The following is an 11,476-nucleotide window of genomic DNA, read 5'->3' as shown; positions in this document are numbered from 1 at the left end:
AACCGAAATAGTAAATCAGACAGCCCCTCCATCTCCTTTGCTACCATTTATCAGACAGATTGAAAGCCATTGGAAACAGAATAAAACTATTTTATTACACATAACACATTTGCAATGGCCATGGACGAAGGACAAAGGACACATAACGCGGCGAATAAGTAAGTCGGGCTAGTCGAAGCTATATACCCTTGCAGTGTTGCCGAACAGTAAAATTGTTATGTAACTATATTATTTAATTATCTACCCGACTTTTTCCAAACGACCCGAAAAAGGAACATTTTATCATCGAAAACAACGAAACCTTAATTTTCCATATATTTTCCTCACGAATATATGTACGTATATGTACATACAAACACACATATACCATATAAAGTTCCTTTTATGCGTTGCAAGCTTCTGACTGAATTAAATGTACCCTCAGCAAAGGTAGAAAAAAACCTACTAAGTATCCACTTCGCTTTTTAGGGCTAGACAAGTGGAGAATAGTTATTGATTTGGCGCAGCAAAACTACATTAAAATCTATTTGTCAAGGGACAAATCACTTGGGCTGGAACGACTTAACTATAATATAAAAATATATTGAACAATATTTGATTTTTGGCTGATAGTTATAGCAAATTATGAGTACACGTCTTAGGTGTAAGTTGTTACTTAGGAGTGTTACTTAGGACTGCCTTATGTACAAGTGTTTTTTGTTAAATGTTTCTAAAATTAAGATTAATTTACACGTCAATTCATTATCTGAAGATGTATTGCATTAAAAATGGGAGAGAAAAGGTATATATATATACCTTATATATATATGTTTATAGAGGTATGTATTTATCCAAAAAGCTGAAAATCCTTTCTTGGCTATTGATGCCTTTGTCCGCATGACGGAACAACAACAAGGACAAAACAAAATGCTTGCGGTGCCTTCTGAATTATATAAAACTCCCACCCACCGAAAATACAGGAAGTGTTGCCTGCTTTTGAGAGCCGAATGCAGATGTTATTGTTTTTGTTATTGTTACGAGTTGCAGCGGCAGCTGTGACGTAAAAATGGCGTCGGCATGGACAATTTGTTTTTGTTTAGCATAGGCACCGTTACATGCGCACAGGAGAGCAGCAAAAACATCTGTTTGCCGACTTCCTTGGAGGGCGCGTGGGAGAGAGTAACGGTAACTCGGAGAGAACGATACTTTTTTTTCTGCACCTGATGACAGAATGTTTTTTCGCAGGACTTATTGCTTTTGGTAAAGTCAAATTGTGAGGAATCGAGAGCCGAAAAGTAGGTAGAATGTAATACAAAACTCTCGTTCCGTTATTTCGCAAGTCGCACATAATTTGACAAAGCCCTATAATCGAACGCCAGCTAATTATTATGTAAGAGAGGAAGAAACTTACTGTTATTTGGCTAGACACGCCTAAATGGATTTTCAATTGTAATAACTCTTAACAAGGATTTTCACTAGCTTCTTGGGGTTTTTCCGTTCCGACATTTTAACTTTGCATTCAAGCGTTAGGGGGTTTTATTTTCCATTTAGCACTAAGCTGAAAGCACTAGCACACACAGCCGGGAATCAACTTTTTGTTAATTTTTCTTCTTTTTTGCATGGGAGAGGGGGAGGCGACGGCACAGGCAGCGGCGCTTACAGCGAACGCTTTAGCACGTTCGAATTTTGCATCAAATTCGCCGTTTTCATGTAAACGGCAAACAACTTGATGTGATTCTTGTGGAAACTGGTGTATTTGCTGCTGAAGAACCGCCGCTGGCACATTTTCACTGCCGATTCGATGGACACGCGTTGATGACTGAATTTTCCTCGCGACGCGACTCAAGATTTTCCAGCCCCCGCAGGACATCCGCCAGGGATGGCAGTCGCTCCGATTGTTTTCCGATAGACCGGTTATTGGTTCGGAAAATGAACCAGTCTTACACGGGAAAAATATTTTACACACATAATTTACATTGAGCTCCCAGAAAGCCATGTACCGAAAAATTTAGATTCAAGATCCTTTGCGGCCTATCAGGCAACGAATAAGTCGTCGCACAATCCAGGCCATCATGAAAATAATCAAAAGCTTTTTGTTCAATAACAAACAAGGTTAATTTTATTCAATGTCATTCAAAACCAACAGTTCCCAAGCAAAAACTGTCTCAAAAACCGATCTAACCTTTTGCGCACATTGTCCTAGTCAAGCGGTCAAACGATCCGGGAATTGAAATCAAGTGACTCAACGATTAAGTACACGAGCCTGGGACGGCAGTGGTCAACGAGAAGAACACAAAAGAATTGCTTATCAAATATGGAAAGTACAGGGCGTTAGAGAGCTTTGCATCCTGGGAATAAGGGAACCGAACTCTAAGGAGTGCGTAACGTACGAACTAAACGATAAGTATATAATTAAGTCTTTTATCAAAATCACAAAATCACAAAGCAGGAAACCAACGCAGGCGAAAGCGTTGAGTGAGCAACGGATGGGGATCACAGCTTGCAGAGGCAGAACAGCAGTGGTATAAAGGCCCCGATGGCGATGAAAACTGGTAGCAAGATCGATGAGTCGTCCATGGAGTATGGATTCGGTTGGCGGGGGCCACTGTAAGACCGCTTTGTGTCCGATTGCAGCGACGGCTGATCGCTGCCCAGCTTGTCGACATTCTGCTCGGAAAGCTCCTCTTCAAACTCTTCGTCGTCCAGGTCCTCGTCATCCTCATCAATGTCGTCCCGCTGGTTGCGCACCACCCTCTCTACCTGCTGAGCTTTCTTCTGTTCCGCGTTCAGCTTACCCTCCGGTTTAATCCTCTCAGTCGCCTCGGTACCATGCATTCGTGGCACCTGGGAGATATCTCCCTTGAGCAGGGCGAATGCATTGATCTTGGGATTATCCAGTGCCCCCTTTATAAAGTCCAGCCGGAGGCGGCCATTTCGCACATCGGACACCTCGCCTTCATAGTTTAATCGTCCGTTGTTGATCTTAAAGTACACAATCTCGTCGTGTGCCGAGCCCCTGCCCACCTCGTTGTAGATGTCCAGCTGGCGGACAACCGTGTGCTTGCGGTTTAGGAGCACATCGAAAACCTTCTTCTGCGGCGCATCAAAGTATACCTCACAGAACTTCATTATCAAGGCGTAATCTCCATCGCCATCGCTTGGTAAATCGTACCCAAATGTAGTGGTGTGATACCGCTCGGTCCTGTAGAGCACCTCGTCATGTTCCTGTACCCGGCCGATCATCAGCAGGTGTTTGCCGTAGTCCGAAGCTATTCCAACTCCTTTGAGAGGATCCGCATCGTATTGGACCCCGTTAAGATCGGTGTGCTCATCTCCGCCAGCGTTGACCGCGTATATAACTTTCAGGGGTTCCGCGGCTGTGAAGGTACCCATAAGGACGAGCACCAGGAGCACCGACATCCAGGTCCTTTGGCCACTTGCCCGCAAGTAGTTCCGGAAAATCCCCGTTTTGCATGCTACGTTGCACATGTCAGCAATTGTTGTTGTTTTTTTGCGCCGGAGTTCGCCTTGCTGCATTTCCCTTGCTTCGCGAAGCCTCTTTTCTGGCCGCTTTATTTTCCGGTATTGAATCCTCGGCAAATTCCGTCGCCTAGCTATTACTGACAGGTTTTCGGGGCCGGAATAAATCCATTTACAAACTCGTATAGAAATATACAGTGCAGCCTTTTCGCATGTACCAGAGAACTAGAGAGAACTGCTCGTTGGAACCAGTATTTTTGAAGCAGTGGTATTTTCTAAATGCTTTTTATACGCATAATACAAATCTAACAGTATTTCTTTATTCGCCGAATTTGAAGGTTGTCACGCAATTCGAAAATATTGCGTGCGTTCTTTTTATTTATTGAATTGCCTATTTCTTTTTTTTTTCTATATCTTTGAAATCCAAGTTTTATATGAGCACCCAAGAGTGACCAATAACACTATGTGGTATGTTTCAGTATATTGCCAGCAGTATGTTTTCTTGGCGCCCAGTGCGCGGGCACACTGAGCTACACGTGCATTGATGTGATTGAATTTTGATGGTAGAATAACCCACGAAAAGTGGTTAAAAAAGAGTTAGTTTAGATAAACTCCTGCATACAGACAGTGCCGAAGCACAGAGGATTACGAGAGCATCGAGTGCTCGACTGTAAGATCATGAATTTCGACGACGAGGACCGTTTGGAGTTGCAGTTTCTGGCTGGCGGTAACATTGTGGAACATGCGCCTGTATTCTCGCCCGATGGAAGGTTATTATTCAAACTAATACTATATAGTACTAAGTATGTAACATCCTGATTCCTGTTTCACAGATTCATGTTCGTGCGGTGTTTGACAAAGGTGCAGGTCTATGCCACCAGTACGGGCGAACTTACCCGAGTCCTGGATGATGCCACGGCGCCGCTGATCAGTTTGGAATTGGATCTGAAGCAGCCAGATCTGCTGATAGGGTGTACGAGTACCGGAGAGCTGGTCCGTTGGAACTGGCGAGCTGGTGTGCTGAAAAAGACTGTGTCCTTGACGCTGGGTCCTGGAGATACTATTTTAACCTGCCACCTTATGGATCTCTACAAAGGTGGCGATACAGCCTGCGCCTTTGTCACCGCTAAGGGGAAAGCTGGTGAACAGGTCAAATGGTTTGTGGTTAACACGAGCACGGGTGAAAAGATTGATGTCAACTGCGGATTGAAGCTGAAGTAAGTTCCGACCTTTTGTTTTCATTTCCAAATACTATCTTTTCTTAATGCATTGCTAATAATCTGAAAAATATTGGAAAATCTGACATGTCTTAAATACTTCTTATTTTTCAGGCTTCGCGTTCCCCTCGTAGACGTGGGAAAAGGACAGTTCAAGTACATTGTCCTGGCTCAGGGCTTCTACATATATTTTGTGAACTATGAGACCTGGACATTTTGCCGTTACAAGAGCGCCAAGCAACATACTATTACCTGTGTGAAGATGAGTCCCTGCGAAATGGTGGCAGCAACCGCCGATTCCGAGGGGCAGATCTTTGTGTGGCGGGACTTCGAGAAAAAAGACTCGATGACCAACACGCTCTTTCACTGGCATCACACGGAGGTAACCAGTTTAGCCTTTTCGCCATCTGGCGTGAGCATCTACAGCGGTGGTCATGAGTGTGTCCTGGTCAAGTGGACTGTGGCCTCGCCTGGCTATCGCAAGTATCTGCCGAGAATGTCCAGTGTGATCCGTCATATTGTGGTTAGCGATGACAACGAGAATGTATTGGTTTGCACAGAGGACAATGCCATTCAGCTGATTAGTGGCAGTGATAACATAATTAAATCCACTGTTCAGCATTTTACATACGAGACCAAGGATAAGACGGGACAAAGTAAGTTTCCTTTGGGACTACGTTTGAATCCGAGGACCAATACTCTGGTACTAAATGGCCGATCAGGACATTTACAGTTTTATTCGGCTTACACCAAGAGTTTGCTGTACAATGTGAGTGCCTATGAAGTTTCATGCATAAGTTTTATAATTAAATATTATTTATTTTTTTTCATAGCTTCGCGTGGTGGATACTAATGTTCATAATGAGGAGGCAAATCACATTATCTACAATACGCGTATTACACGAGCAGCTTTTAATATCAATTGGATGGCTACCGGAGAGGTGTACAATGATCTAGTGAACTTTGCGGAAGTTCGCTTGAAATTCTGGCATTATAATGAAAGGCTACAGAGGTAACTTTTAAGCTGACAATTCATTTAGATCAATAATAAACAAAGAAATTATATTTTTCTTGCAGTTACATTCTGAATACGGAAATTGAACTACCTCATGAAAATGGTTTTAAGGCAATAATCTTTTCAAATCAGTTCCAAGTGGATAATTTGCGATGCGCCACCGCTGGCGAAGACAACGTGGTCAAAGTATGGTGCATTACGGATTCAGAAAACATTTATAAGCGCGGAACGATGTGGAGTTGCCTGGCGCAGACTAGTTATCGAAACCTTCCGATTGGTTCCTTGTGTTTTTCCCAGGATGGGTCTCTGTTGGCCGTGGGTTATGGCAACACTTTGGCACTTTATGATGCGAGGAATCCACGGCTTCCTCTCCAAACCCTCAGCTGTCCTCCCGGCTTAGATGGTGTTATATCCAAAGCTCAACTGAGATTGGCCCAAACTCCACTTAATGGTGCTAGGAAAGAATTTACCCAGCAAAGACAGCAGTTGTGGGCTCTGCTGAAAACGCTGCTAAATAGTAATGATGAAAATTTAATACAGCAGGCAAAGGATTTGATAGTAGGTCCTCCTGCCAAAGCCAAGCTTGTGAGTGAACCAGACAATACCACCAAGGAGACGGTATTTAAGTACATAATGAAAATGCCGGAACTCGGCTTGCATCAAAAATTGCAACTGCTGCGTCGCTTTGGAGTTGAATGTTCTGTCCCATTGGCCCATCGGCAAAGGTTGTTCCAGCATCTCCAGCAAAGAGCTGTGATTCCACAAGCCACGAAGCTGAGGCTTCGGAAATTGGAGTTCCGACTGCATCGCCTGCACACGCGACACCGCTACAAAGCTAAGCAGCGACTAAGTCATGTGAACAATCGGCGGCAGAAATTCGAGAACCTAGTGCCACAAGATGTTATGAACCTGTTCAGTGTCCTAAAGCTGGATGAGAGTAGTAAGCCGAAAAAGGAAAAAACAGGCAAATGTAAGCTGAATGGCAACAGTAAACCCAACACTAAAGCCAAAAAAATCCCTGCTAGCGCGGCTCCCTTGCAGGGGCTGGCGCAGATTTCACATGTGCAATTTGGAGCTGGGGATCAGGCTCATCTGGTGGCGGTCTGCACTGAATCTAGGGTGCTCATATGGAATTTGCTAACGTTGCGATTGCAGGCGGGCTTAAAACTATCCGTTCGTCAGTTGGCCTTTGATCCGCTCACCAACTTAATGGCTGTAATTACTAAAAACGATGAGTGTAAGTTTATTATGTTATCTTCTTTTGGTTTTTAATTAATTTCCATTACTTTTAATCTTTCAGTGCATGTGTTTCAGCCAAATGTTCCGCTGCCCCTCTATCAGCGCAGTAATCTACCCAAAACACATGGCTTGGCCTGGTTGCCTAGGAGACAGCCCAGGCAGAGCTCTATTAATATCGACTGGCAGGCGCAGTCAACGCTGCTAATGCTGACCCACTCGCAGGAGATCGCTTACCTGGCGCTACCGGGTCAGAGTCCGTCGGATGATGCGCCTACACCGATCAGTTTTTCTCAGCCCGCCGCAACAGACATTATTTTGAAGCACGCGACTTTCGGAATCCATGTGATCAAGCCGCAGCAGGCTTCCGGTGAATCCTTGGAGAAAAACGGACCACTGATCGTGGGACGGGAAGAACACAGTGCCGTTAACGCGGTAAGTTTAAATTTTAAAATGCCTACAATGCCGTAGTTTAGTATACTTACATTTTTATTATCCTCATTGTTTGCTTCCATCTTCCCAGTCAAATTTGCAATTTTATATATTTAGTCGTTTTATTGAAATCTTACTCAACTATGAAGTACAATTGGTTAGACTTATACTAAGTTCCAGAAATTGTATATTTGGTAGTATATATTTGATTTAGCTTTGGTCTGGTTAGAAATCCTTTAAAAAATGTTCTTTTAATTGATCTTCTGGTTCAGTCGTTTTGAGTATTGTGGACGATTGTCTGTGGGCCTTATACTATTTCTTCTTTCGCTTGAGGACATCGCCCAGTCGTGGCGCTGTAGGGACTCGCAAGTGGCGACAGCGGCGCATCATCAGGACATCATGCTTAAAGTAGCGCAGGCAGTGCCATTGAGGCACTTTCGGCATCAATTGTTGGTGCTGGAAGAGTCGTTATATGGGGGAAATATAGTTAATCTTGGCAAATATTGTGTTTTAAAGAACGGTATAATATTATGAAAACGCACCAACAACGGAAAGGGTTTCTATGGCATTTACATGTTGTTTTCCCTCAATATGACGTCAAATTGTTTCGCCACGAGTCACCAAACTTTTGTGCCTTTTGTTTTTTAGTTGCGGTTTTCTTTTGTGCTTTGTTATCTGCGCCCAAACAGTGTTCAACTTAATTTAAATAATTTCCATTGAGATTTATAACGTAGTTTTCTTAAAGCGCGTTTTATTTTTGGAACCGCCTTTCAATTGTGTGTTGTGTAAATCGTGTGAGTTAAAGCGGCCTAGCAACTGAACAATATTAGATTTAAGCTCTTGCCGTTAGGGTTTTTGCAAAGATCTCCCGGAGGTGATCTTCACATAAGACGTTCTATCACATGATACCCAGAATTCTAAAATAATGATTAGACAAAAATATTGGTTAGTATTTAAACACTCAGCTGAACTTGACTCCTCGAAATTGGGGTAGTCCTTCCAAAGATCATTGCGGTAATCAGTTGTTATTTTTATAATACATTAATTACTTTGTTTATTCCATCAAGGGTCAAGTCTTCATGGGAATTGATAAGGGATCGTTTTCATATGGAATATTATATAAACGGCTGTCTCGTTGAGTCTTAAAAATAAAAAGTCTTCTCTCCTATATGTATGTAGAACTTAAGATTAATTACACACGCTACAAACGTGCACGAAAATCCTGGTTGTTATCCTTTACAACCAGGCACACTAATGACTAATATGCTGGCAAGTTTTCCAGATGGCATACAAGAATATTTAGTTAGATACATTGATGATAGGCCCATGATATTAGTTGTAGCAGAAAATATTCTAATCATTTTCCTCGGTTGCAGTTTCGGGTTTTTAATCGTGTAATAACTTTGAAATACAAGTGTTTAGTTTTGAAGTAGGTGTTTCACCGAAATGTGTGGCAGATGTTACGTAAATTATTTATGTTGCTGAACCTTCACTTGCCATATAATGTTTTCTTGTTATGGATTTGTTCCCCACGCTGTTCTGAGTTCAAACGCAATCTTTTAATTAAGAGTGCACTCTGCACTCTGTAGTTCTCGCGGTACTCGACGCCCACTTTTAATTAGCGAGTTTGCACTTCCTGCAGAGTGCAGCTGGCATCCATTTTATTTTGGAATGCGAGTAAAGTCATTGCCCCAAATTCGTGCCCCCTGCTGTACTACTCCGTTTTCGCCGTGCCCCGTCGGCCCCCTGTCTTCCGCTCACCTCATTCACAATTGGCACAGGTCCAGCTTTTGCCCAAGCGAAGAATGCAAGGCACAGTAGGGAAACGACAGCCAAAAAGTTGGGCCACATTTTCCGATATTCCCAATCCGTTTCCGGATGCGGGTGCGGAGGAGATGTGTTCTTAGAGTTCTGCAATGCCTTTGCAATGCACACTGCACCGCCCGAAATGTTTTTCCTTTTTTTTTAGTCGCTCGTAAATCGTTTAATCTGGATTCTGGCACTTTGTCAGTTTCAGGCGAGGATGAACCTTTGTCCGCCTTTATTTCCGTAAACTTTAGCGGCACGCGCTTCCGGCTCTCTTCTTTCCGGCTAACGGTTGTTGCTGCGGAGCACAACGGTAAAGTGTTGAGCTGTCGCTGCGGCTCTCGGCAATTTATACTCGCAGCTCGGTACTTCGGCTCCGAACATCCACTTCGGCTTCGGCACGGGCTTCGGCTTCGTCCGCTCTCCAAATTCTTATTTTTTTTTTTATTATTACTGTGAGTCGAGTGAAGCTCGCTCTTTTGTGCTCTTTGCCACGATGACTTGTGCACTTGCCAGTGCTCCCATTGTGAATGGGCAACGAGGGGCTGGTGCAAACGAACCGCCACCCACCACTGCACAGTGGGACGGATACTTAAATCATTAGATTCAATATTAAACAGTAGATTAAAATTAATAGTTTTCCCACTTTATGTATTATAGAATAAGTTTTCCTTTTGAATTCTGGTATATCAAAATATGGTTTTCAGTTAAAAAAAAAACAAAATACATTATATACCTTACGGAGAACATGAAAATAATATCTAACGCAGCTAAGTAAAACTAAGAAATTAAAACTGAATTTTTCTGTGCTTAAATATACAATGTTATAACTGTGCACTTACCAAATAAGGATTATGGTTTCGTGTTTTCTAAATGTTTCGTACATTTATTTCATAATAAGTGTTCCTAATTCCTGTGCCATTGTGCCATGAATTAAGCCCACCGACTCTTCCCCTTCTCTTATATTTACCATTGAAGCTTGTTGCGAGAATTTTCCATTGCGTGCTTGTGACACTTTAGTTTTCCCCAATAGCACTCGATTGCGTTGGGCCAATAATTAAGATCGCTTTGTTCGGCGTCGTAAGTTTTCACATCACTGTTACTACGAGCAATATTCTACTTGCCTTAATTACTTTTGCCAGTTACCGTATTTCTTCGACGATTTATACCAGTTTTAGTCGGTTTCTGAAGCTGAACTAAACTCAGGCTTATCGCTTTGAGTCATCAATAAGTGTGTCTTCCTGGAAAAAACAATAATATTTTGCATCTTGCCACTTAACAAATTGACAGACATGTGTGCACTTGGATTGTTTTTGCCAATTTTGTTTGGTTTGCACTGAAATGGATCAACGATATCCACAGGCGACAAGCGCTTGCGCGAAGGTTAATAGACACATATCACTCGGCACATTTTAAAGACTCAGCAATGACAAAACAGAAAGCCGAACAACAATCACGTGAACTTGAACCGCAATCTCGACACCCAAAAAATCAAGTTTTACGTACACACTTGATAGTGTTGGTTCTTCGCCCTATTAAAAGCTACGGACAGTCGTGATAGTACTCTACAAGAGGTAAACTAACATTGATTGAGTTCTCAACTACATGAGGTCAATAATTAATGCACAATCGTTAAAAGAGCACTGCATTATTATCATTTAACACTTTTTGAGCATGCTACCTAGTTTGATGTATAAAAAAACTTTATATTTTTTCTAGTTACTTTTACTCTCAAAAAAATCGGGCAGCACAGCCAATAGTAACACAGTTTTTGAACTTCAGCAAGGTCAATGTCAATTAATGTTATATTTTGTGTTACAGTTTGTCAATCTTTCCGCCCACACGATGCCTGCCATGAGCCTGATTTGTGGCGAATTCGTGAAATCGCTGCTTATTCCGGCGGACTCCACCTCGAGGCACTCATCATCTGCCGCGAGTGATGCCGCCTTGACCAATGGGGTAACCGTCAATGGCAATGGGGTGGGGCACCAGGACAGTGATGGGGAGCACGAGGACGAGGAGCTGGGTGAGGAGGCAAGGAACACGCTGGACACCCGGAAAACGCTGCTGGAGCAAAATGAAAAGCTGGTGGACCTGCCGCTTGAGGGAGAAACTGACCTGCAGGGCCTTGATAATCGATTAAGGACCATCACGGCGTTGAGGACGAAACTGAGGATTTGAACGTAAACAAATCATTTAGTTGTTCCTAACCAATTATTAATTCTTCTATTTTTGTATAAGACAGCGAGATAATACAAGTTTTATTACAAAAATGTGTTTTTTACTTGGATACCCAGGTGGTCCCACCTGT

General features: G+C 42.7%; 5 protein-coding genes and 1 non-coding gene across 9 annotated transcripts in view; 2 read left to right on the top strand and 4 right to left on the bottom strand.

The window, feature by feature from the left end:
* Nhe2 (Na[+]/H[+] hydrogen exchanger 2) overlaps positions 1-1,831 on the bottom strand; it is a 29,688-nt gene extending 27,857 nt beyond the window's left edge. For all 4 annotated transcript variants that reach the window (NM_001273733.1, NM_001144377.3, NM_165355.4 and 1 more), the window contains exon 1: positions 1,391-1,831. The gene's annotated coding sequence lies outside the window, so the exon portion shown is untranslated. The remainder of the gene's footprint in view (positions 1-1,390) is intronic.
* Positions 1-1,831, bottom strand: part of CG46307 (uncharacterized protein) — a 28,342-nt gene extending 26,511 nt beyond the window's left edge. The window contains exon 1 of the mRNA NM_001347785.1: positions 1,391-1,831. Within this exon, the coding sequence (NP_001334745.1) occupies positions 1,636-1,764 (129 nt within the window). The 5' untranslated portion in view covers positions 1,765-1,831 and the 3' untranslated portion in view covers positions 1,391-1,635. The remainder of the gene's footprint in view (positions 1-1,390) is intronic.
* A 246-nt stretch (positions 1,832-2,077) lies between these two features.
* On the bottom strand, positions 2,078-3,656 carry CG9257 (uncharacterized protein). Its single transcript, NM_136243.3, has one exon. The coding sequence runs from the start codon at positions 3,514-3,516 to the stop codon at positions 2,473-2,475; it is 1,044 nt and encodes a 347-aa protein (NP_610087.2). The 5' UTR covers positions 3,517-3,656; the 3' UTR covers positions 2,078-2,472.
* asRNA:CR43809 (antisense RNA:CR43809) lies at positions 2,101-3,813 on the top strand. Its single transcript, NR_073816.1, has 2 exons — positions 2,101-2,365; positions 2,429-3,813.
* Positions 3,814-3,969: 156 nt separating this feature from the next.
* On the top strand, positions 3,970-11,433 carry l(2)05287 (lethal (2) 05287). Its single transcript, NM_136242.4, has 7 exons — positions 3,970-4,229; positions 4,293-4,676; positions 4,791-5,445; positions 5,510-5,688; positions 5,754-6,928; positions 6,992-7,362; positions 10,987-11,433. Exons 1-7 carry the CDS (start codon positions 4,138-4,140, stop codon positions 11,344-11,346), a joined length of 3,216 nt encoding a protein of 1,071 aa, NP_610086.3. The 5' UTR covers positions 3,970-4,137; the 3' UTR covers positions 11,347-11,433.
* Positions 7,467-9,477, bottom strand: CG34136 (uncharacterized protein). Its single transcript, NM_001042906.2, has 2 exons — positions 9,121-9,477; positions 7,467-7,815 (listed from the first exon to the last, which is right to left on the bottom strand). Exons 1-2 carry the CDS (start codon positions 9,208-9,210, stop codon positions 7,672-7,674), a joined length of 234 nt encoding a protein of 77 aa, NP_001036371.1. The 5' UTR covers positions 9,211-9,477; the 3' UTR covers positions 7,467-7,671.
* Positions 11,434-11,476: the final 43 nt, after the last annotated feature.

Source organism: Drosophila melanogaster, chromosome 2L (genome assembly GCF_000001215.4).
Source record: "Drosophila melanogaster chromosome 2L".
In the NCBI taxonomy this organism is placed as follows: Eukaryota; Metazoa; Arthropoda; class Insecta; order Diptera; family Drosophilidae; genus Drosophila; species Drosophila melanogaster.
The sequence above is the reverse complement of the archived record's forward strand: the minus strand, read 5'-3'. Positions and strand labels throughout refer to the sequence as shown.

Coding starts and splice junctions, on each gene's coding strand:
- CG9257 (NM_136243.3), bottom strand. CDS start 3,516: ATGCAGCAAGGCGAACTCCGGCGCAAAAAAACAACAACAATTGCTGAC.
- CG34136 (NM_001042906.2), bottom strand. CDS start 9,210: ATGTGGCCCAACTTTTTGGCTGTCGTTTCCCTACTGTGCCTTGCATTC. Junction 7,816..9,120: donor CTGTGCCAATTGTGAATGAG/GTGAGCGGAAGA, acceptor CGACTCTTCCAG/CACCAACAATTGATGCCGAA.